Genomic DNA, 25,742 nt, shown 5'->3' with positions numbered 1-25,742 from the left:
AAGGGGAAGCATCTGCGTGATCTTCCCGTGCACAGGCAAGTGTTGACACTCGGCACTCCCTCTCTGAGAGAAACGGGCGTCATGCAGACTAGAAGGTGCCTCTTTCTAAGACGGAAGTAGGAGAGCCTGCGCTCCACTGTGCAACTTCCACGTGCAGCCCTGCTCCTCCAGCGTGAGCCATTTCATACTCAAGGACAAATCCTGGGATATTCCTTAAATTGCAGGATCTGCAAAATATCCAGGCCGTGTTTGCTGGGGCCTGGCCTCGGCCTTCTGTGCGCACCAGGGGCCTGCTCCCAAGCAGGGTGGTCCCTGCTCTGCTGGGCGCTGTCTCAGATTCCAGCTGCAGGACCGCTGAGTCCAACCCTGAGAAAACCGAGAACACGCAGCTCTATTTGGAAATTTTCTTTTTTAACATAATGGAAACGTGCAGAAATAATCAACATTCTGCTTGAGTTTTTTTTAAAAAAACATTTTATTTCAAAGGGCAGATAAGTATCTCGCTAGGTAACAGAGAAAACAAGGGGCCAGAGAACAATCGGAGTCGGTCTAATAAATAACCAAATGCCTTTTACGTTTCTCAAACTTCTATAACACAGCACACATTTTAAATAAATAAATCCACTCTGGTGCTGGGTAGCTGAGACAGTTCCGGTGTCTGGCGTGTTGCGGAGGGAAACAAGTCGCTGGACTGGAGACCCGTCCCCTCCCAGGCTTGGCCGCGCCCTCCCAGCAACCCCACCGGGGACCAGCAGCATGGTGGCCCTTGGGACTCAGATGACAGGACTCTCCGGGGTGTCCTGGGACTGGCATTCTGACCCCAGCAGGCTCAGACGGCCTCAGCACTGTTCACTCCTTGACCGTCAGTTCTCAGGCCGGTCCAGGAGAGGACGCATTGGGAAGGTCTTTTGGAGGATGTGATGGTCTAATTCTGTTTGGGTTGGATCCAGCTGCCAGTCTCCTCCGTCCTTTCAGAGGCCGGGCTCTTTGCCAGCTGCCTTCCACGCCCGCAGTGTCCTGATTATCATCCACGCGGCACCTCCAGGTGTCACCAGGCTCCTGCTGGCGCGGAGCCTGCGCCACCCCGCCCTAACATTCTATCTGAAATACCTGAGAGACTGCGGCCCCCGAGTCCCCACACCAGTCCCGGCGTGTCACACGTGATGGCGGCACAGCTGCCGAGCGCCCTGCGAGGGGCCCGCTCATTGGCCGTCTGTTCCGGCTCAGCCTATTGCAGACAGCACTGCTCAAGAACGTCCTCACTGCCGTCCTGAGCGCACGGCTCGTCTAAAGTAGTACCAGGAATTCTCAAGGTGGCTTTTGTGTCTTTTCCAGGTGCGTGTGCAAAAGGCAAGGGTACAGGATTCTTTTCAACACAGGATCCTTTATTGGAACTTTTCCTTGAAGGACAGTGTGTGAAGGATGGGCCAGCCTCCCTCCACGGGACTCGAGTGCTCAGTGTTCTTTAAACCTGAAAGAGCGTCAAACAGCAGCTGGTTACACAGCCAGCGGTCACAGGAGAGATGCTGAATTCACGCCAAGTGTACAGACCCCATGGAGCGCCGGTCCCTCCCCTTCTGCCAGGGTCTTCCCAAAGCGAACTGGATGGTGGACAAGTCTCACCGTCTTACCACATCCCCACAGCCTTGAGGGGACAGAGGAGAGGAGAGCAAGAGAGGAGGCGGGGCAGGAGGTCAGGCTGAGCCCTCATATTTTTCACTGAGATTTTGAGGATTGGCACGATCACATCCACCCCGAGGTGTTTATTGGGAAAGGAAAATGAGCGCGAACGAGACGGGCAATGACAGGGACAGGGATGACTTTTCTTTTCTTTCTTAAGAAAAGCCAGGTGTGGAAGGCAGATGAGCCAGGGTGACATTCTAAAGCTGCGCTTTTATCACATGGGGAGAAGGGTCCCCATGGGGGACTTACGGAACTTGGTCCCCCGTCGCAGACCCCGGGCAGCTCAGCTCCTTGTGTATAAGGCGGATCAGGAACTGCATGTGAAACAAAGACGAGACCCCCGTTACTGCTGGCCGAGACCCTGAGCAGACGGCGGGCGTGCCTGCTGTCACTGCAAAGACGCCAGTGCCAGCCCGCGCCCGCGGGAGCCCATCCTGCCTGCGGCTCTCCCCCAGCACACACGGGGTCTGCCCCAGAGAGATGCTGCTCCTCAGAACAGAAGGACTGCAGGCCTGACACAGCCGCGGGCGGCCTCCCGCACAGCCAGCCTGAAGGCCTTCCCACGCAGGGCTGCTGCTTACTAAGTCCTGTGAACCACCACTGACGTGCTCCCGGAAATAAGGCTCAGGACACATTTCAGCCAGAATGACTTCCGGGTTCAAGTAAGCTTTAAAATGAAATGAACCCAATCCTAACATGTCCAAATTGGAAAAAGACAGAAAATAAAGACAAGGTGACCCACAATGATGGTGACCCTGGGGAGGACTCTGAGAGCCAGGTGAGCACTCCTCGGCACTGGGAGGCTGAGGGAGCTGTCGCTGGAACAGCCATGTTTCATCCAGAAGCCTCTTGGCGAGCGCCTGGGCCCCCGACCCAGGACCCCGAGTGCTGCTCACTGGCCCCCTCCTCGAGCGGCTGTCCCTGGGAACCATGGACAGCTCTGCCTTTGTCGGGGGTGGCTCTTTTCCTTCAGGTCCCTTGTCACGCTAGGGGGCTCGGAGTCAATTTACGAATCCACACTTATGACTACGCTTACCCCAAATTTATCTGGTTTTCCTTGTGTTTGAGGCTGTGGATCAGTCTTTCCCCGAGCGTGACATCAGCCCTCAGAAGAGCTCCCCCAAGGGGATGCAGTGCCCTGGGGCTTAGACACGGGGTCCCGAGGGAAGCCCTGCTTCTAGAGGCCCCCACTTCTCAGAAGGCAGCAGGTGCTCTCGGGCCCAGGGGGACCCCTGGGCCAAGGGGCTCAAGGCAGTGGGGGTGCTGGAGGAGAGTTTTGAGGGGCTCCTTAAAAACCCATGAAGCTACACAGGACTAAGCCTTGGGAGAGAACTCCGGAAGCAGAAACGTTTTATTTTCTTAGACGCTTATGGCTCAAGCGGGAGCTTACACGTCCCTCGTATGATGTGAGTTCAGGCTGAAGAGGACAGGCATTTCTCCTACAGATACAACGCAACCCAGCTGCCCTGCCTGACGCAGGAGCAGTGTTCATACGGCTGCAGTGGTGAACGTAGCGGGTGGGAACATGTCAGGGGCTTGGCAGCAGCAGTAACAGTTTTGTTACTAATCTGATCACCGTGAATCTGAACCTCTACCTCCAGCTACCAGCATCTGCCTGCTGAGTCTGAGCTGCTGTCTTATCAACATAAAATCTTCCAAGTCCAGAATGTGAAAATTGTTAGTAGGAGGAAGTCTATGATTATAAAAAGCAGATCCTTAAGAGAAAGGAAAAAGAGGAGGAAAATGACAAGTGTTATATGTGGGCATGGAATAAACTGTAAACAGTAGTAACAATTCTGAAGGACAAAGGCCAACTTCTAAAACATGACAGAAGTTCTGGTCTGTGCAGGCAATACCCAATGGGGAGGGCAGCTGCCAGCTCCAGGTGCCTGCCTGGTGGCTGGAGCCTGATGGGACACGAGCTGGGGAAGGTGAGGCCTATAGGTGTGAGAGCACGGCCACCAGGCTTGGATCACATGCCACGAAGAGTCCAGGTCCCCCAGATCCACTCCCTGCAGGGTGACCTGCTGAGATCACTGGGGTTCCCAGCCTCAGACTTTGAAGGAGGGAAACTGGTCTATTGACCAGCAAAGAGAAGAACACGGGTCTGGTTTTTAAGTCTGAAAAGACTCATCCTTAGTGGAACTGCCCTCCTGCCTTCTCCCACTACGAGATAACCCCCCGCCTCTCCTGACACCTTCTGGCTTTAGGTCTCTTTCATCTATCCTAGCTAGTCCAGCTTCCTTTCAGTTCTTATTTGCCTGTCATGTATTTTTCTATTCTTTCCCTTTTGTTCTTTCTGACATTTCTTTCTGTCTGATTCTGATGTATCAGGGGTGTTTCTTGAAAATAATTGGAGTCTGGATTTTTAGATCCAACCTGCAATCTGCTGCTAATGGGGAGACAGTCCTTTGATAACGATGTTTGGATCAGTTCCTCCACGAGCTTTGTGTTTACCGTCTTCTCCACGTTGCAGTGGCTGCTTTTTGACCCCTCGGGTTCTCAGCTGTTTTCTCCTTAAGCATTGCTTCTATCCCAGTCCTTCTGGTTTCTTCCTCTTGAATTCCTAGGAGACTGTATCCGACCATCTCATTTGGTCTTCCATTCTATATTTAATCTCTCTTTAGTATTGTCCATCTCTTCCTCTTTTTGTGCTGCATTCTGGATAATTTCCTTATATGTCTATTCCACCAGCTCTGTCTTGTTCTTTTCTCCCAAATTCTGTTCCTTCTCTGACATTGTTAGTAATGTTAAATATACTTGTTTTTACAGTGTCTCTGATGACCCTTTCATCTGCAGTTTTGGAGGGTCTGATTCTGCTGTTTGTTGTGTCTGTCACCTCCATTCACAGTGGACTGTTTCCTCATCCTGGACCGTGAGCTCATCTTCAGTGGGGTGTGAGCTGTAGGAATCCCATGCAGCTGGGCTGAAGTTTGTCCCTCTCAAATGGTTTTGGCCTTGCTTCTGCCTAACAGATATATCACCGTTCCAGGACAATTTTACTCAATTTTCCTACATATTATATAATATTTACATAATATAAGCTCGAAAATTAAAGCTCATTGTAGGCAGGTCCATGGCTAAAAGTTCTCAGGGAAGATTCCCTCCAGCCTGGTGACAGGCTGAGATGACACGGATGCATGCTGTCTTCTGTACAGCGTGCAAACGTTCAGCCTCTCACCGCGAGCACAGCCCTCCTCGGGGCCTGGCTGTACAAGGAAGTCTCCAGTTCCCACTCCCCACCGTGCGCCAGCCCAGTGCCTCGTCTCCTGTTCCTGGTGGGCATAACCCCCAGCCCTCGAGTCCTGAGCCGGACAGCTTGCCCGGGCCGCTCCAGCATCAGCTGGCGGACTCGTCTGTGCTGCCACCACATTCTTGCGTCCTGGGGACAGCACTCCTTTCTTAGGAGTTCAGCTATGCATTTAAAAGGAAGTTTAATATATATCAGCTGGTATTTCTGAAATAGAAGAGTTTTCAGTCTTTAAACAGCCATAATGACGGAAGTTTCATTACTACTTAGTGGAAATGATCCGAGGACTTAACTAAAACCCTTAGGCATTTAAAAAAACAAATGATCTGAGGAACAGCCTTTTAAAACCTAATAGGTTCCTAAATTGAGAGTTGGTACCTGACTCTGTACGAAATAGGAGGAGCTGTTTTAGGGCTTCCTGGAATTAAAATACAAAACTTTCACTTAATTGATGGAGTTGATATTTCCAAAATCCTCCATTCACTTTACTGGGATCAGAATTTTTCTGGTGAAGCGAGAGGAGACACATGGCCTCAGGTCTGGGGACTTAGTGCACAAGCTGACTCGTAAGGTGACACCGTAGCTACTCTCGCAGGTGTGTGCTGCCTGCCTATGATTTCACAACTGGTCTTCTCTATCCTAAAGAAAACCTCAAATCTTCTCAGCGCAGGAGGGGCCTGGACTCAGGTGCCCAGAGAACAGGGGGCAGAAGCCAGGAGCACCCAGGGCCTGCACTGGCAGCCTCTGTTCCCTCTCTCTCCTCCACCCCTGTGGGTGCAGGGAGTCAAGCTGCTGCCCCCATGTGACTGACAGCAGGAGGAACGCTGGGACAATAATGGCCACCGTCTAGGAGGCCAGTCACTGTGCATCATCTTTAATTCCCACAATAACCCTGTCACTGGGGGCCATTATTCTGCCCATGTGAAAACACGGCAGCTGCAGGACAGAGAGGCTAGGCAGCCTGCCCCAGTTGCACATGCGCCTGACAGGTGACAGGCCCAGGATCTGGAGCCAGGGAGCCCTGGCTCTTCGCCTCTCGCCCATCCTGCCTGAAACTACAGAGCAGCAGACCGATCTGCTTCTGCGTCTGGCATCCGTTTAAACCAGAAAGAGAAAGGGCTTGGGCCACGAACATGGAGGGAAGCTGGGATATGTCGCAGGCCTGAACTTCCCTGAGCACTGCAGGAGTCCACGGGAGAAAGTGTCAGCAGTGTTTGCCTGGCATCCAGAGACGCTCACGAGAGGCTGCTTGATTAGAAGTGAGACGACTCACCAGTAAGGCACAGGCGTCTGCAAACATCAACATGTAGAACACGTTGTTCCATCCTGACGGGGAGATGAGCCCCGCCAGCAGGGGGCCCAGGGCTGCTCCTGAAATGACACAAAATGGGTGGGCACAGCGCTGAGAGAGGCCTCCGGAGCGGGGGCGCTGACCACCACCGCCCCACAGACACACAGAGCATCTCCCTCATGGGTACAGCAACACAGCTCACGCTCACCTACCAGGCTGGGGGCGGGGGGAAAAAGCTTAACAACACTCAGCACTGGGGAGCCGTGAGTGACACAGCCTTCCTCTGGAAGCAAATCCACAAATATGTATGGACATTAAAATGTTCACTCTTTTGATCCAAAAATCCCATTTAAAAATTTATTATCAATAAATCTGAATCTAATGCACAATATTAGATATTCTTATGCTAAAAATATTATTTGGTAAAATATAAATAAGGTTTGTCGATACTAATACCGTATCAATGTCAATTTGCTGATTCTGATAATTGTGCTGTGGTTGTATCAGGGAATTCCTTGTTTTTAGGGAATATATACTAAATACAAAGTTATTGGTAAAGGGGCAGCATGTCTGCAATTTACTCTTAATTAGTTTGGGAAAAATACACATACGTGTATTTACAAGTCTATATGTTATGTGTGTATATATGTGTGTTATAAATCTGTGTGAGAAAGAGGAATGATGAAGCAGATGTAGTAAATGTGAATTCTTTGTACTATTTTTGCAACTTTTCTCTTAGTCTGAAATTGTCAAAATAATAAAAAAAAAAAACCTATAAAAACAAAGGAAAGCAAATATTCCTTGAAATATCCAAAGGATTTGTCTGTCTGTCTAGGAGTGTTCGCTGCAGCAGTCTGGTCTTTATTTCCCTAGAGCAGACTGGAATAGTTACAATGCACGTGTAGGAGCTGCTGTTTTGGCATGGGAAGAAGATGAAGAATTTACCCCAGGTTATGACTGAGATCTAATCTCTGAGAGGTAGGATTACCAGGTCTTCCCTACGTTATACGTTCTGATATCGTTTCAAGCATTTACAAAGAGCACCTGCTACTTCTATAATCTGAGGGTGACTGTATGGGTTTTTGTCACAGAAGAACTTCCAGGTAAACAATGCAGACTGCTCATGGGTGCTTATCTCTACCCCTCCCAACACCACAAAACGGACCATAAGTGAATTTTAAAAATTATAAACCCACAGGAAGAATGACAGATGAGAGAGGGCAGCGTTTTTGGAGGATGGCATTTAAAGGGCATGACGACTGACAAGCTCCAGCTCTCCCAGCCCTAGAGAGACTCCAGGGACTCCGTGCTCAGGGCGAGGCCCGGCAAAGCGCACGAGGAGGGCGGAAGGGAGGCAGGAGAAGTAAATGGGGGGTTGGTTGAGAACCTTATAAATCACTCTGAGTTGTGTCCCTCCCCATCCTCTGGTCCCAGGTCGCTACTCCAGCACCTTAACCTCTGGAGAACTTGAACCAGAGGTTCTGGGCTCGAGGATACCAAGCCCAGCGTAGGGCAGGGAAGAGGCACTGACCCAGCACAGGAGAATGTGGGGAAGGCCACCAGCGTCCACCAAGCAGCGCCTGCCCTCCCACACAACAATGAGAATGCTGGCAGCTAGGTCCACACCCGCCGTGGGACTGGGGGTCTCCTCCTCCAGGTTCCAGTTGGATCCCAAGACTGTGAAGACCAGCAGTTGGCTCACCCTCCCAGGCAGAAAGGGCTTCCAATAAGTGCTTAGTGGCTCATTCTTAAATATGAATACATAAGGGGATGGCCAAGATTCACCTGTGTCTGAGGAAAGCCTCAATGTGAAAGCAAACCTGCTGGGAGGAGGGAAATCTACAGGAAACAAACAAACTGAGGAGAAGAAAATTCCCAGGAAATTATAATACCCTAGGAGAACTAACAGAAAATTAAAGTTGAACCTCATGAAACTCCCACTTTTCTATCTGAAAACCAATTCGATATTGGCAATTTCACATGATTCAATCTAACACACACTGCATCCAGTAAGAATAGGATACCCCGAAAGGGCAGAGAAACACCAATGAATATAAACGTTATGACAGCCAAAACACAAAGTTCAATAGAAAGGTTGGAAAGTGAAGTCAAGAACATCTCTGACAAAGTAGAAGAAAAGAACAAAGACACAGGCAGGAAGGGAAAAAAGAAAGAAAAGAAAATGGAAGGATTAATCCAGAGAGCTTAACATCTGACTAAGAAGTTTCCCAGGAAGAAAAAACAGAGACAATAGCAGAGGGAACTTATCAAAGAAAGCTAGAGCCCAGTTTCCCCGAGATGAAGGGCGTGTGTTTCCAGACTGCGTAGCCACCAGGTGCCCAGGGCCCAGGGGAGAAGAAGCGGGGCCGGGGAAAGCAGAGGTCCGACGGGAAGGCCTGGCCGAGGACGACACGGACTTCTCCACGGTGACAGGGAGGCTGCGAGACAACGGAATTCTGAAGAAAAGGACTTTCAACCTAGACTTCTATATCCAGACTGTCCACCAAGTGAGAGAGCAGAATCCTGACACCACAGACTTCCTGGTTCTCCAATCCACCTCCCGTGAACTGCTACTCAGGAAGCTACTAGAAGACATCTTCCACCAAAGAGGAGTAAACACGAGATCTAGAAACAGGGCCTAACGTGGGCAGGAGATGAAAGAGACCTGTAGGACGGTGGGGAAAGCAGCTGTGGGACGAGAGCGGAGCAGCAGGCGGAGAGTGAAGCGAGGGAGGAAGGTGGCCGTGGACGCCCACACAGGCTGATGGTGTGGGAGGCTGCGGAGGGGGAGCAACTGGGACAGAAACTTAAACAAAAGGGAAAAATGAGGCGTTCGTTGGTTTGGGGAAAAACAAAAATGTGCACGTTAAGGATGCATAATTAAAGTTTATTTCTTGGCTTGAGAGTGAACACTATTAACACAGCCAGAGTACTTGATGGGGATGAGGGAAATGGAGAACGGGGTGGAAAGAGCCGGGGCCCCATCTTCCTTACTAGGAGGACAGCAGATAGTGTCAAAAACTGATGATTCAAGAAACATGTGGGAGAGACCAGAAGGAACGGTTGATAGTGACTGCGTCTAGAAAGAGGGGCTGAGGGGGCACAGGGCAGGGGACTGTCATTTTGCATTATAATAAGCTTGTAAGACTATCTGGCTTCTAAAGTTACAGTATATTTTACTTTGACAAAATAAAAACTAATGAAAAAAATTCAGGGCTCAATTTAATCGTTCTGCATAAAACACATAAAAACGACAAGCCTTTCATCCCACTGGGATGTCCTTCTAAGTGCTGTGGATGCAGCAACGGATACCCTTGCGCCTGGAACCACACGGCTCTTGTGAACTACAAGAAGGCGCTGGCTTACAATTAGTCAAGCTTGTCTCCATCGAAACCAATATTTACAACATTTAACAAGCATCTGAACAACCTTCTCTCTGCCTTCTGTCCCACAGAGGCCTTTGTCTACGAGGGGTAAACTCCCCTGTGAGGGGATTTTCTGCTGATCAGAGTGCATTTCCTCTAGAGCCTGTCTTTGCTTCTGTCTGCCTGGGCAGCACTTACGGAGAGACATAATGATGGAGATGCCGGGTGGACAAGCGTGCGTGCCGTTTCCACGGTGACCATCTCCTCGGGTCCTCGTACCCTGGAGCTGGCAAATCCAAGGCCCCATCAGACCTGAGTGCAGGTGCTGCAGGCACCAGGTGGGTGCCACGGCTCCACCACAGTCAGTATGGCACGCAGACTAGTGAAGAGGTCACAGATGGTCCGAGTCGCCCCCTGCCACCCCTCCTCGGGGTCAAAGGCGTCTAGAGCTGTGCTGTGGTTCCTCCCTCGCGGCTCAGAGCCTGCCCCCTTTACAGATGCAGATGACCACTAGCCATGGACTTCTGTTTCCCTCTTGTTTTGAAAAGAATATCATAAAAAATGTGTTTTTTCACCTAATTCGTAATTCCCCTCTTTATAAACTCCCATCTTCTGCTTTAACACAGTAATCAGGGATGCCAGCAGAGCTGCAAATTAGCTTTAAGAAAAGGGCTCCACAGTGGGAGCTGGACTGACTCCTAGACAAAGGTCTCTCTGGGACAGAAGGCAGAGAGGAGGCTGTTCAGGCACACAGTTCATTAGACCCGAGCTCAGCCCAGGAGTCTCTCGACTTCCAGCTGAGCGCGTCTTTCAGGCTGTGGAAGTTTCTCGTGTGCTAAGTAAGCCAGGAGAGCAGCAGGCATGCCCCACGCAGGGAGAGCCGTGCTGCCCCGCAGACGCCTGTCACGGGCACAGCACCTGCCTGCCTCTCCCAGACGTGTCCTCAGGGCCCAGGAGGTGCCCGGCAGAGAATGGTCTCACTTTAAAGTCAGCAGGGTGACCACTAGCACTGTCCAGCAGATTCAAAGTCATCCCTGGAACCAGCGAAATGAAGGAACTAATGTCGAGGATGGAAACGGGGCTGCTGTGACTTTGGGGACCATGAGAAGCTTGGGCCCAGCCTTCCAAAGCACAGCGACCTTGCCCGGTGCTGCTCGGAACAAGCAGGACCTACCCATGAAGCAAGCTGTGGAGCCCCCGGAAGGGGCAGCAAGGGCATGGACCCGGGGTTCCCGCGACCCAGAGGCGGGTGGTCCTGTCCTGATGGACTGCACAGGCTGAGGGCAGCCCAGGGCCTCTCTGACCAGCCCCTCCCTGTGAACTCAACAGCCTGATCAGGAGACTGCAGGGCCCGTGTCCAATCCCTCGTGTCTCGGCGCAGCCAGCCATTCCCGCCACTCGTTACTGGTGCCTCCTGTGCTCCAGGTCCTGTCTAGGTGCCGAGAATCCAGCAGAGAACAAAACAGGCTCCTGTCCTCGTGAAGCTTCCACGCAGGCGGAGGTTGAGAAGACAACACAAAGCAGACAGGTGGGAAGTGCTGTGGAGGAGAGCAGCCCAGGGCAGAGGGGCCCTGAGTGTGGAGGCTCCACGCCTCCCTGACAGGGTGGGCTGAGAAGGGCTCGCTCAGAGGGTGACATCTGAGCAAGACTCTAAGGGCATGAGGGCATGTGGCATCAGGTCCCCTGTGGGGGGCGCCTTTCAGGTACAGGGCACAGCCTGTGCAAAGGCCCTGCACGGGGACCAGGCTTGGTCTTCTGAGGAGCAGCAGGGAGGTGGTGTGGCTATGAGAGTGAGGAGGGCAGAGTGGCAGGAAGGACTTCGGATTCTGCAGGAAGACGGCAGAGGGTGTCCAGAAATGGACCATGGATGTCTCCCCGCAGCTGGCACAAAGGGCCACGGGAACAGCCACGAGGAAAGCCCCAGCTTCCCAGAGTGGTGGCGAGGGCAGCCCCACATGCCAGGCTCTGGCAAAACTTGTTTTCACTGAGGCGCCTTTGTCTGGCAAGCACTTGGTTTCTCTGCTGTGAGAGTGTCCCAGGCCCCTGGGTGCCCCTCTCCACCTGTCTGCCCTCTCTCACTGTCCCTCTGGGTAGGGAGCCTGGGGCAGCAGGTGACGCACCAGATTGCAGCCCAATATTCTTCTGATGAGCCATGGGAGGCACATGAGCCAACCCCCCGAGCTTCAGTCTCCCACATTCAGAGGAACAAGCAATGACCGCAGGAGCTGGTGCAGGGCAGGGTCCCATAAGGTAGGAGCGGTCACAGTGCACACGCTCCTTGCACGAAGGCTCGAGAAAGGCCAAGGATGTTGCCATCAGCCTTCTGACTCACTGAAAAGAAAGAACAGGCTTGGTGGTTTACCAGTTCCCACCTGCCCATCTCTGAGGTGATGAGTGGCTTATTTGCCACCAGTCTTTACTCCAGACTATGCTACTGAATTCTCTCTAAGAATCTGAACGAGGCTGGTGTCACTCAGAATCCCGTGTGCTTTGCGACTCATTAGTTTTCCTGTCATTTATATGTAAATAAGATTCTGTCCTTCTGAAATAACAACGATAAACACTCAGTGGACAGCAGGCCAGGGGCTGCAGTTTGCCAGCTGTTGGCTTAGACGAAAACCTGGGTACACGCTCTTTCACACGGAGGAAAACTTGTCCCAACCAGCCACATGCCCCCATGGTCTCTGGAGCCATCTGAGCAGAGCACAGACAGCACCCACATGCCCATTTCCCCTGGGTTTGCACACGCTTGCGAGCTACTCATATTTTAAGAAGGCCAGTTGATCCTCGTAGTACCAAAGCAGTTGGAATCCTTGGCATCTGTGAATTAGGATATGCCAATGTGGTTTCCCTATGACCACGATTAACCTCTTAGAGCTAAAAACATCCACGTACCCACAGAGCCGGTCCCGTCGATGATGGCAGTCACGGTGGCGAGGGCGTGGGAGTTTCCTTTCAAGCTTTTGTGAGTCCCCTGGAGGAGAGGGAGAAACAAATGTGAAACACGTCCCAGCAGCACGACAGTGAGAAGTAAATCTACGCCTTCCACACAACAATTTACTCAAGTGACTTTGCAGAGCAATTCAAAACGTAGGGTATTTTCCATTAGAAAATGTAAACTCTACTCCATTCCAAACTTACCATGGAAAGGTATGCAAAGTTTCAAGGGTTTTTAATAGTCAAAAATCGTCATAAATACTTGTCCAAGCATATTTTAGTTTAAAGAACTATTATAATTCTCTTCAAATAAATAAATATTTATTCGGCACGATCATCCTCTTCACTCAGGCACCACATAAGCCAACAGGGAAGATAAGAAGATGAATGACACTTGCCCCGGCCCTCAGCCGTGCCGGCATTAACGCCCACATTTCTGCGAGGGGCTCTCTGTGACACGTCAGACAGCTCTGCAGCATCTAAAAATCCATGTGATTAATGGAAAATGCCAGGGAGGATGGGGAGGAGGGCAGGACCCAAGAAACCAACGTAGGAGGTGCAAGTCCTAAATGACAAACCGACAGGAGCTCTGGTTTTCAAAAAGCCAGATGTGAGGTTGGGGAAAAAAATGCAAACTAAGCACAATAAAAAGAAAAAACAAATCAGGAAAAAGAGTGCCTGGAAACCTAAAACCATAAAAATAAACTAAAGCTTGTAAAAATAAATGCGTATGTACACAGGTATACAATATAAAATTAAGCATACACACAAAATGATAATCACCCCTAATCCACGTTTTCTGGGGTCTGAAAAAGAAGTGCAAGTCCCTCCTCTGCCCTCTAATCCTATGGAGGCAGACCGCTGTTACTGATCTAGTGTGGGCCTTTCCAGAATTTTCTCTGCCCCAACAGGAGGATGGACACGCTTCATAAATGCAGTCTGAGCACTCTCTCGACACAAAGGTGGGCTGTGCTGTAGGTCGGCAACCTGGCAGAGACAAGACGAGAACAGCCCACCTCGCCAGCCTCTCTATTCCGCTGCTCTCTGCCGACCGGCCTGTGGGGACAGGGCCCCTGGTTCTCTTGGGAGGGAAAAGAGCAGAGATGCTGAGGACAGCGCACAAGAGGGCCGCTGGCTGTGCTAACGGGGCTGAGTGTCGGGCAACGCGCCGTCCCCAGCCCTAAGCGAAGGGGGCGAAGGGGCAGGGGCAGGGACTGTGGGCGGGCTTGCTGTGGTTTCTAAACAGGAGAATGAGCTGGGGGCTGGTGAGTCTGATTCTGGAAGAACTTCAGAGAGATCAGAAGAGAGGAGGAGACCACTGGAGCCAAAGGAAAGTTCCGGGGACTCAGGAGTCGGGGAAGTGCTGGCCGAGAAGCCCTGCTATCCTGCCCACCAGTCTGTAAACCACTTTTGGGGAACTGCTTTGGCTTCAGATAGGCTTTTAATGTTAGACTAGTCTTAGATTCACAGAACATTTGCAAAGACAGTATACGGAGTTGCTGTAGGCCCTGCATCCACTTTCCCCTGTGTTAACATCGTACACTGTTATGCTTTTGTGTCATAATTAATGACCCACATTGATGCATTACTATTAACTAAGGTCTACACTGTATTCAGATTTCCTTGGCTTTTATCTAATGTCTAATTTAATCTTTCTGCTCCAGGATCCCACCCAGAAAGCCACATGACAGTTAGTCGTTGTGTCTCCTTAGGCTCCTCCTGGCTGTGACAGTTCCTCAGACTTCCTGGTTTCTGGTGATCTTGACAGTTTTGAGGAGTCAAATGTCCTTCAACTGTGAACTGTCTGATGTTTTTCTCATGACTAGATAGAGCGTGGAACACATCACACCCAGGGTGTGTGCTGTCCACGTGACCCGTCACTGTGGGTGTGGACGCGACCCCGGTCTCTCCACTCGGCATCACTCTGTCCCTCCCCACACTGTCCTCTGTGGGAGGACGATGCTGTGCACAGCCCACACCCAAGGAGAGGGGAGTTGTGCTCCCTCCCTGAGGATGCAGTAGCTATATAGATTCTTCTATCTGGGAGATCTCTCTTCTCTCCCATTTAATTACGGAAACTACTTTTCAAAGGGCATTTCGTATTTTAGTGCAGTGCTTCCTTCAGATGTCCGCCTGTGACCTCCGTGTGAAATGTCCATCTTTCACGTCAGGTAGAGGAGACGGCCCTGCCTCCTCTGGGTCTCTGTGGTCAGGAGTCGAATGTCACCTTGTCAGAAGCTCCTCCTCCAGGAAGGATTTGGGGGCCCAAGGCCCTGGGTGGTTCCTGCCACGTGGCACTGGCATTTACCATCCTGTGCACTATTTCTTTACCATGCCAGCTGCCTCTGAGGAAAATGTCCTCCCAGGGCCAGGACCCCATCTGGCTTGTCTCTGCAGTCCCCAAGACCAGCAGAGGGCCGGGCACAGAGCGGCACCCAGAGTGGGCCGGACGAAGGGGAGGAGCTGACCTCACCCTGCTGAGGCACCGAGGGCACGCTCTGGGGCGCACGGCCACCAGCCCCAGGGGCTGAGCAAGGGCAGCTCAGAGGAGCGAGCCAGACTGCTGGCTTCAGACCTGGGCCTCAGACGAGTCCCTTCGTCTCCTCTCAGCCCCCTCGTTTATAGAACAGGGGCTGCCATCTCCCTTTATTTGCTTCAGAAGACTCTTACCGTAGACACTGGTCATCCACAGAAAAGGTGCTTATGTAAACACTCGATTTTACTAATAGAGACCATTGTTGTCGTGAATGGAGGACGTGACCACCAAGGCCAGCATTCGGCCCCCACCCACGGCTCTGCGCTGAGATGTGCGGTCACTCACCAGGTCGGCAGAGACGGCGGTCGTGATCAGCGCGTATGGCCCGCTGACCAGGGCCCCGCTGAGGAGCAGCATGGCTGTGGAAACAGAAACCAGAAGGGGGTTTAGTGAGCAGAACAGGGCCCCCAGGAGGGCTTCCACGGTCTCAGAGACCCTCTAGATGGACACCTGATGTCATGCATGGGTCCTGGCCTGAGCGGGATGCAGGTCGGTGCTGGGACGTCGTCCCCACATCCTGGGGGTGGTAACTGCCAGGCTAAATGTCATAAACGTCTTCTTTTAAACTCGCCCCAGGATGTGTCTTCTAAGTTCACTCACACTTTCCCAGAGTCAGGCTGTGTTCAGAGGACCTGCTACTCTGTTTCCTCAACCCTCAATGGGCAGCAGCGACACAGCGAGAGGGAGCAAGAAACCTGAGGCACCAAGTACGCACGTGACCCGGGTGAGCGAGTGCTTCCTGTTGTGGTGTCGGCTGGATGCTAACACCAGCCACAGTCTTCTCTGCAGTCGAGAGGACTTGCTCTCTGAGCCCACAGCTGCTGACGGCAGCCCTCGAGGGAAACCCGGAGACCCAGTGCAGGCGAGCTTCCCGCAGGCAGGACCACTGTGCCTACTTTGGAAACGCACAGGCACTTTCCTACACCATCCTCTAGGCTCACTTTCCCAAACCATCCTCGGGTTCACACTCCTCTGTGCAGAAGCGTCTGGACTGAGGGTCACAGGAAACGCCATGATCCTCTCATATCAGCACCCTGCCTTCTGGATAACTTTTAATGGGATCACACCAACCTACATCCCTTCCAATCCCCACTGCTGGCTTGTTAGGTCAGAAAAAATATTTATGAAGTGTCAGAGACATAATTTGATAGCGCTGCTTGCAGGAAGTTAAAAATAGTCCCCCAATGTTATGCAACTGCTCCCAGAATGGAGGCTGACAGAAGCCAACTGGGAGGAGACGGGCTGGGAGCTGGACCGACCTTGCCCCAGCTCTGGCCTGCTCTCGCCTGCCAGGGGTACAGGTCTCGGGCTGCTGCGGCCCCTCCTGCTGCCACCAGGTGACATCTGGCTTCTGTGAGCGGCTCCTTGCTTATCACCGTCCCAGACGATGTGGCCTGCATGCTCCCATGCTCACTCTCAAATCTGTAGATGGTCAGGCCTTACATCCAGGAGCAAGCGTCCCCATGGGCCTCCCAACTGCCCCACCCAGGGAGGGACATGCGGATTATTTTAGCCACATTATACGTTCAGTTATACCAGCTGAATGCTTCTTTGTTAATTTTTTATTTCATTTCCCCAAACTGTGCAAACAAAAAACATGTGTGAATGAAAAGAAGAAAGGCCCATGGACTCACCTATGGTGGCTTCCAGACCCATTTTGCTGATGGTGGAGAATATATAGAGCTGTGAACAGGGTAAAAACAACGCTTTACTACAAGTAGCCAAAAGATCTCCCAGGAATCTGTATTTCTGAAAAGCCAGGCAGGCAATTCTCAGGCAGCCCACCAGAGAGTGGAAACCCCTGAAAAGGAAGGCAGGCCATGCTGCCCGAGCCAGGCTGTCTGAGGACAGGCATCCGTGCAGTGCTTGGCAAATCGGTCCCCAGCCTTGTTCTGGACGCACGGGTTCTAATCTAGCGCGCGGTGGGCTGGGGACCCTGGGGGGGGGGCCTCCCACTCAGGCAGCCCTCCCTGAGCTCCATATCTGGTCTAACCGTTTCCTCCTCAGGCTGCCTGCCCCGAACAGCTGCGGCCAATGAAGTGGGAGTCCTCACAGCAAAGGGCCACCTGCAGCCATCTCTCTAGTAAGGGTTCTTTGAGCGTCTGGGTTGGGCAGTGTCCAAGGCCCCAAGATGACTGAAAACTAGGCCTTGTTCTGGGGACAGTCACAGCCCAGTGGAGTGGCAGATGGGCAGATAGTCACAACGCAAGCTGAGGAGTGATAATATTCCTATAACATAATTGCTGTAAGAACAGAAATGCTATGATGCTGTTCCGTTTCATCCTCGCCCTCCCACTGTGCTGCGGTGCTGCTGTCATTCTCCTTTTTCAGACAAGGAAGCTGAGGCACGGAGGGAGGCCACCTGCCCACGGCCAGGCGCTCCCAAACGCCTACCAAGCAGCAGGACCCTGGCTACGCTGGGCAGGGTCGATGTGCCTGCAGAGGTAGGGAAGGCACTGGGGATCCTAGAGGATGAGCAGGAGCCTGGGGGTGGCAGAGGGAGGGTGTCTCAAGGGGAGCAGTGGCACATGAACGCCAAGCATGAACGAGGCGCAGCACTGTGCGCAGAGGGCGGCTTAGCAGCGTGCAGTGTGGCGGGGAAGCTGAGCGGAGGCGGGCCCGGGGCAGCTGGGGCCCTGCAGGCCCAGGGGCCACCGAATGCGGTTCTGAGGCGATGGCCAGCACCCAGAAACCATGAGCCACCAACTGAGCTGAGCCTGGCCTGACGGGTGAGTGTCTGCTGGTGAGGAGGACACAGTGTGGCTACTTCCAGAGGTGTCGGGGCCCAGACAAGGCAGGGGAGTGCAGGCTCACCGTCGGGGCTGCGAGCAGCAGCATCAGGCCGCAGGTCGAGGCCCTTTTCCCCAGTCGGTCTGAGATCACACCTGCCAGGATCCCACCTGCAATGCAGAGGGGCGGGTTCGGAAGGGGCTCGGGTCCCCAGGGCAAGATGCCAAGGAGAGGAAGCAGGACATAGGCTACAGCAGCAAGAAGAGCGCCCCCCTCCACCTCACCATCAGTAGGAAGCCGGGCCTTCGCGGTGCCTGACCTCTGAGCGGGCCTTATGTGCTGTGGTCAGACGTGAGGGACTGGGGGGCGTCTCCCAGTGAAACTGCGGGGTAGTCTGGGGGTCTGGTTCTGGACTGGCCCCAAGGCCCCTTTTCGGTTAGGGTACTAACCGTCAGTCTGGCCTACTGTGAGGCGTGCTCCTGTTTGAGGGAGCGCTAGTTCAAGCTCAGAGTCAGGGCTCAGGACGTGGAAAGAGGACCTTCCGCAGAGTGATGGCCATGCGCCGCTCAGGTGACACGACCTGAGCGTGTTCTTGGGGAACACATTTTCCACTCAGTAATTCGTGAACTGAAGAAGATCCTGGGCCACAGGTGTGTATATATTATTGTTAAAGTTCCTGTCGAAGCAGAACAAGTGGTCAGGAACTCACCGAAGATTCCACCCACGTCAAACAGGGTGGAGAGCTCCCCGGCTTTCTGGGCATCAAGGTGATCTATTAAAATGACAACAGAGCGTCACGTGGGGAAGTCACAGCAGTCTAATAGCCACACCTAACATTCTTTTGCTTCACAAGCATGATTTAAACCAAGTAGCAATTACTAGTTAACTCAGATTAAAAGAAAAAAAGCAGTCCACTACGTGGGTAGACACACAGAAAGGATGAAAACCAGACACTATTAACCGGAAAAGGAGGACCGACCTGGCTCAGTCTAATCATTATCCCACGTGTGGTTCAGTGGTTCAGTGTCCTCTCGGGATGGCTGTAAAGTTAGATGCTGCACAGGAGGACAGAGGTAGGGCCTGGGAAGAGTCCTGTGGTAAAGAGGCTCTGGCACTGTAAGAGTACCCTGTGACACAAGCCATCTGACCACACGGTTTTTGATCTGGAAGGGACTGGAACCTTCTCATACTACAGATGACGAAACCGAGGCCGCATGACTCTGCACAAGCCCTGAGCTCTAAGGTGGATTCAAGTTGGCCAGGGCAGGAGAAACTAGACTTGGGAAGCCTCTGGGCTGTTGGTCAAGCCCAGCCTTTCCTAGTGTCCTGAACGGCACGTACAGGGAACTTTGCTTTTTTCCAACAATCCCTCCTGGAAATGCAGCCATTTGGGACCTGAGTCCTGAAAATGTCACCCCTTTTGCAATCACAGGGGAACAAAGGAAGAAGGTACAGCACCTGTCCATCCAGGGCCCACCTGTCTAGACTGCGTGTGGCTGCCTGCCATAACAGTGGGGGTGGCTAGACAGGGAAGGAAGCTCAGAACCCCTGGGGAGCTCCTTACTGTCTTCCACCCCCTCCCGTCCCTCCCACACCTGCTGTCCCTGCTAATGTGGGACAGTCCCCTCGCTGCCTCTTCAACTTCCATCCCTGTGAAATTCAGCCCTCCTGACCTGGGTTCATGTCCATCTCTGCTTGTCCTTATGACACTGCTGGGAATACGTGCTCTGTGTTCTGTGAACACCCACATTCCACATTTCTCCTCTTTGTCACATTCACCAGAGCCTGCATCTCCCAGGGACCCTGGTTTCTCTTCTTTCTCCTTGAAATCCCTGACTCCTGGGCCCAGAGGCCTGGGGCCCTCCCTGACCATCCCCTGTCCTGACCGTTCCGTCCTCCTTCAGTCGCAGTGGCAACCCCTGCACTCAAGGATCTCTTCTCTTAAGAACTGCTGGTCCCTCCTCTCCTCCTTCCTCTTGTGCTCACACACAGTACAGGGAGCACACATTACTATTGACCTGGTACGTCCTGTCAATAATCTACAGCTTCGGCCACTGCTGGACTTCAGAAATGTAAGACAAACTGTTAGCCCTCCCTAAAATGAGAACTCATCCCCAAGAAGCAATTTCCAGGTCAGATTATTAAGCATTTAGTATCTCAGATTCCCAGGGCCTCCATGCGTGCTCACTGGCTAATATGACCCCAAGTTTGATGGAGCCTAAATTTAAATGCAGGCTGCCCCAGATAGGAAGATCCTGACAGAACTGGTAGCCACAGCTGGGATATAACATGTCAATCCTTTAAACCCCACCAAGGTTATTATTATAGCAATAAAACTTTCATATCCAAATTCTTTTTTATCTATACATTTCTACTAATCATGTTTGATTCTAAAGCATGTCTCTCAAATCATCATGCATCATGCAGGACTTTTTGTTCCAAGCCTAGAGAAACCAGCAGAGGAAAGTGAGTTTGGATCGTAGCCACTGCATAGAACTCAACATTTGCGCTTCTAGCAACAGACACTCACCTACATTTGTGATGTACAGCGGAAGCCAAAATAGGAAAGTGTAGCTGACCAACTTCGCAAAGAGCAAACACAGAGAGAACTCGATCACACCCTGAAAGAGAGAGCGAGCAGTGTGTACCCCAAACGTGTACTCAGCAGCTTTATTCAAGTATGCAACAGCATTACAAATTACCTCGTTCCCATAAAACAGCCCACATCTCTGGTCTGATTCTAGCACCTCCAGCTGTGTGCAGGGAGAGATGATACAGTATTGCTGTATGTACAGTACAGCCCAAGGATGTGAGATCATGGGAGAACTGACCCACTGAGACTCCTACAGCACACGACTGCCTTTTAAGATCGAGACCCACTGATCTGATTCTCACAGCACATGGCTCTGAAAACTCAGCTAGCACAGGAGCTCTCAAGGGGTGCGCGCCTGGAGGAGAGTCACCCCATCACTGAGTAGTCAGTGCTGATTTCTTTTTCCCTTGAAACTGAAACCACTGCAAATTATACAGCGACCCAGAAACACACAGAACAAACGACTCTGAGCACTCTGAGACACATAGACCACTGCACCCCGCAGGGACTAAACCACCAGCGGGTGCTGGGGACAACCCTGGGAAGAGAAACACAGATCTTCCCAAGGAAATCGCGGTGAGGAGTCTGATGGCTCCCGTGAGATGCTTGTTTGTGTTTTCTTTTATGTGTACTTTTAGCAAGAGGTAGCACTTGTGAGACAACAATCCCAGACATCTCTTGGGAAATCGGAGTGAGAACCGGATCCCTCCACTTCCCACACTGCATGGGCACAGGAAGGCCCAGCAAAGCTAGTGAGGAACACGAGACTCAGTTCACGTGAGGGATATCAGAATTAGAGAGCTCATGTTTCCCAGTCGATACTCCAGCCTGAGGATGTGTGTGATCTACTGCCCGCCTACCCTGGGCCTGCCACTGTGCTCGGGGCTACTACTAAGGGTCTCGTGAGTCCTCAGAATGTGAAGTATTACGCCAGGCATGAGCCAGTATTACAGATGAGGAAACGGAGGCTCAGAGCAGCTGGGACACCCAGCTTGTGTGCAGCAGGGCCAGGCCAGGCCGGGCTCTGAAGCCCGCTCTCTCCACGACCCCACTTGGATTTATTTACCGGAGTGCACCCTACTTTTAGTGCAAGCATTTGAGGCAGCTCCACAAGAAGGTACAACGGAAAGGTTACTAGTTGGTATTAATACAAAATTTTAAAAATAACTTTTTATTTAAAACCAGCATCTCCTATGGGCCAGCCCACAGAAATCTTTTTCAGTGACTGGGGGGGGCCAGGCCTGGGCTTCACCCTTCTCCACTGGCCGGAGACCAGCTCCGGGTTCTCTGCAGACCTAGGGTCAGCTGGGTGCTGGTGGTACTTTGCTCTACAGTGAAAGTTCTTCTATTTCTGTGATGTTATTTTAAGGTTCTAGGTTGTACCATTTACGTTTCTAGCCCCACACTTGCTCCTCTGTCTACTGGTAGCCTAGGGCAGAAGCCCAGACGTTCCTACGTGTGGTGCGCAGACCCGGCCATCCCAGCCCACGGGGCTGCGTTTGCTCTCTCCCCGCTGCACGTGCTCCTGCTCTTGGTCCTCTGCCTTGGTTGCCCTCCATGGCTCACCATATCGGGGGAACACAGCTTCCAAACGTCCTTTTACGTAGCTCCCCAGATGCTCTGCTGAGGGAGCCCATGAATTTGATAAAAGAACATCTAAAGCTCCCCCAACCCCTGCCTGGAATAACCTGCTCCCTGAATCTCCTTCCTGCCCTGATGATATACCACTCCCTCCGACCCCAGCAGGCACTGCGCCTACCAGCCCAGAGTCAGGGCCGGCCGCCCCACCCACGCACCAGCACACCTGGTTTTTAAACAGAGAACAAGTTCAGATTCCACGGACCATCAGCCTTGCGTCCTGGAGTGGCTTGTCTTCTCTTTGATCTCTGCATACCCCCCTCCCTCCTCCTTCCCTGCTAACAAGCAGGGGTCAATGAGACCAGGTCTGTGCTCCTAAAAGTGCTTTAAAGGGTAAAGAAAACCGAGCTGGCTCCTCCAAGCCACAGAGCAGAAGGCGGTGCCTCCCAGGGGCTCCCACTCAGGGTCTCTGGGCCCGCAGGCAGGGGCGCACCGGGAGGGACGGGGCCACGGGGCTGCAGGCCCAGGGCAGCCAGATTTTCTGGTTTTTTGAGTGAAGCTGGAAGCTCTATTTGTTTATGAAATTTCTGAATTTCTAGGAGACAACAAATTTCAAAAATTTTTAAACATAGTATGAGGCAAGCAAAACATGGCAGCTTTGTTCATTTCTGAGACTCCAGTTCGAAACTTCTATGGATTTCTAACCCAGGGATCCTAGAATCATGGATTTCTTTTTTTAAGCTTGATTATCAACAAGCCAGTTTCTTTTCATAGTAAGCACAAACGCCCCTTTTCGAAACTCTCCCCAGGCACGTGTACTCACAGGGATTTTCAAGGCCCCTGTGAAGCTGATGGCGGCCACACCGCTCCCACCGTCGGCTGGGAGGACGACGGTGTGGTTCTGATGGACAGAGTGCTTTCCATCCGACAGCAGCAAGCACTGCGTCTCTGGGTCCTGGAGATGAATCCCATTGACAAGAAAAAAGAGAAGAGAAGGTGTCACCCAGTAGTCCACTGGTTGAAGTGAGGCCGGAATTCCTAATAACTGGGCTGCTCCTCTAAAGGTCTTGGGGACGTCTGGATAACATTCTCACTGTAGTCACTGCTTTAAATCATTAGCATTCATGTGTTCTAAGGAAATACTAACTAAAAACATGCAAAATCCTTTGACCCAGCAATTGTAGGACTCTATTTGTGAAAAATAATTTGAAAAGTGAAAAAACACTTATACAATAAAATAGATGTCACATCACCACTGAGAAAAATTGGTAAGGCACATCCATACAAACGACACATCTTGCAGATGTAAAAAAAAATTGTGAGATTTTAATGACATGGGAAAATGCTATGACACATCAAATAATAAAACATCATTCAAAACTGCATTTTCATTACGATCTCAAAGAATGCTTAAATATGTACCTGTATAACTAGGTAACGACAGGATCCATTTATAGAAAGAAAGAAGCTAAAGTCTAAACCAACCATGGTTATCACTGAGTGGTGGAATTACATGTAATTTTTATGAAAATGTCAATAAATTCTTTACATGATCCTGTATTTTTTAAGGAGTTCACAATGGACATACACTATCAGAAACTACAACATTATTTTCAAATTGATAAACCAATTCCAATATTTTATAAATTTCGATATTGTGGACACTCCTAAAGGACAAAGTTTGCACTCATGAAAGCCAAGAACAGTGATCCCCAACTCAGGGTGGGGCTTCAGTGAGAGCAAGGATGATCTAACGATGTTCCTCACAAATGAACTATGAAGGTCAAGGATTTAAAAAGAAATGTTTCTGTGTATTTCAGACTTTCCACAAAATCAAATGGGTTTTACTGTATTTATCTCACTACAATCTATGCAAGTTGGATTCAAAATGCAGTTAAATTAAAAAAAAAAAAAGAAAATGATAATGCACGGCCATATCCCCCTCTCAATATTTAGAATTCTCTTCTAGTGAAAAAGAGAAATTTTGACGGCTGGGTTGTAGGCTACAGCAAGTGCAGTCTGTAGGTGTTAAGCACTCGGTGCCGTGCCTGGGGCAGCAAGAGCCACAGCACAGAGAAGCCGGCGCCCTGAGCAGAATGTGGGCCTCAAGAGCTGGCCTTTGGAGGAACACATTCACATTTAAGCACACATCTGATGTTCCAGAATGAAGATGACAAACCCCCAGTGTGAAAGCACAGTGTCTTCCTAATGACAACACCATAAAGGTATATGAAAACAGAGAACTACGATTTGAGTTTGAAAATGAACCTTTCTCTTGTGAATTATGCTAGCTGTCCAACAGTTCTCAACCCTGGCTAAACTCCGGAATCTCCCGGGAGCTCTGAGAAATCCCGATGCCCAGGCTGCACCCCGGACCAAGTACAGCAGTCTCTGGGGGCAGGCCTCAGATGAGTCCAACGTGTAGTCAAGGCTAAGAACTGCAGGAGAGAGGTTTTTAAGCACTGCACAGGTTGACCGGTGGATGAAATGCAGCCAAAGAGAAGAAATAAAGTGCAAAGGCCCTGCTTAGCCAGGAGAAGAGTGCTCTGACTTAGAGAGTGGTGATCGCAGTTCCAGCACGGAAACCCACCTCCTCACACCCTGGGTCACCTCCGCGGCCCTTCCTTGCTCTGTAAAGCGCTCCAAGGACCTGCCCTGGGCTGGTTTAAAGCTGCAGACCCAGCCCTCAGCTCTTTATCTAAGCCTGAGGAGCTGCTCAGACAGATAGTCAGAGGGAAGGCCCTGTCTCTGCTGGGACTGGGCCTCCTGCCCACACCTACTCATCTTTTACGCAGTCTGGGGGGCTCCCAGCCACTAAATTCTAGTCCTTTGCAGCGTATGGAGACGGGGAAAGTGTGAAGTCATGGTGGGTTTTCCAGAACAAACCAGGGGAGGATGATGCCTCCTCATTACAGAGGCAACAGAACCACCAGGTGGGCCAGGACACGAGAAGCTATGTGCTAAGAGCCCCAGGGGGTCTGACAGGACCTGTGGGGGCCTCAGCTGGGCAGGCTTGTTCAGCAGGGCACCCCACTCTTAGGTTTACACTTTCAAAAAGCAAAAGGGCTCCATGCTATTTAAAAGAACACATGGGGGGAGTATGCAATAGTGACTGCTCAAAACTAAAAATGATAAGCCCACACCTCACCCTGATGTGTCTGCGGCGACACTATGAGAAGGGCTGTCGCAGAGGAGATTTGTGGATTCCCACTTGTATGCAAAGTGGAATAAGCTTTAGCATTAAAACACCCACTCAGCTGATGAAGTGTTTGTTGAGCCACAGCCAATCAGAAAGACCCTCAGAGAAGCCAAGGATGACAAGAAGGACATGTGACTACAAGGGTAACAAATTTCGACCAACCCTAAAAATCATCAAAAAATCCCATGAGGACTAGGAGAGGGTCTACCACATGGCCAAGTGATACCAGAGCCTCCTCTTCATTCGTATTTCTTCCTCACCCACTTCTTTTCTTCATGTATTTTCTTATTACGTCACTAAGAATCATGGCCGGCATACAAGAGAATTAAGCAGTACTGTCTGAAAATGGTAGTGACCAGGGGACTGGGTACTGCTCAACTCCGAGCCCAGTGGATCTGAGCTGGGTCAGTCTGGGAAAGGGGCCACCAGGGTGTCCTGCTGAACTTGTGGGACATCCTGCCTGCTGACCCAAGAGGCACCGCCAGTGCGCGAGTGCTTCCTACTATGTAAGGGCTGGGATCAAAGCCTGGTTAGTGCTCAGAGGCCCTTGCAGGGGCCGGCTGAAAGGCGACACCAACTG

At 51.4% G+C, this 25,742-nt stretch overlaps 1 protein-coding gene across 3 annotated transcripts in view; it reads right to left on the bottom strand.

The window, feature by feature from the left end:
• Positions 1–457: 457 nt before the first annotated feature.
• Positions 458–25,742, bottom strand: part of SLC37A1 (solute carrier family 37 member 1) — a 65,993-nt gene continuing 40,708 nt past the window's right edge. For 2 of the 3 annotated variants that reach the window (XM_058523159.1, XM_058523160.1), the window contains exons 11-20: positions 22,787–22,918; positions 20,323–20,413; positions 18,502–18,564; positions 17,877–17,962; positions 16,697–16,745; positions 15,348–15,421; positions 12,485–12,563; positions 6,207–6,304; positions 1,933–1,997; positions 458–1,471 (exon numbers count right to left, since the gene is read on the bottom strand). In XM_058523159.1, coding sequence (XP_058379142.1) covers positions 1,456–1,471; positions 1,933–1,997; positions 6,207–6,304; positions 12,485–12,563; positions 15,348–15,421; positions 16,697–16,745; positions 17,877–17,962; positions 18,502–18,564; positions 20,323–20,413; positions 22,787–22,918 — 753 coding nt within the window. In that variant the 3' untranslated portion in view covers positions 458–1,455. The remainder of the gene's footprint in view (positions 1,472–1,932; positions 1,998–6,206; positions 6,305–12,484; positions 12,564–15,347; positions 15,422–16,696; positions 16,746–17,876; positions 17,963–18,501; positions 18,565–20,322; positions 20,414–22,786; positions 22,919–25,742) is intronic. The other variant, XM_058523161.1, reaches the window with a different exon arrangement.

This window comes from Diceros bicornis, chromosome 27, assembly GCF_020826845.1.
Source record: "Diceros bicornis minor isolate mBicDic1 chromosome 27, mDicBic1.mat.cur, whole genome shotgun sequence".
Classification (NCBI taxonomy): domain Eukaryota; kingdom Metazoa; phylum Chordata; class Mammalia; order Perissodactyla; family Rhinocerotidae; genus Diceros; species Diceros bicornis.
Note: the sequence above shows the minus strand (reverse complement) of the source record. Positions and strands in the feature narration are given on the sequence as shown.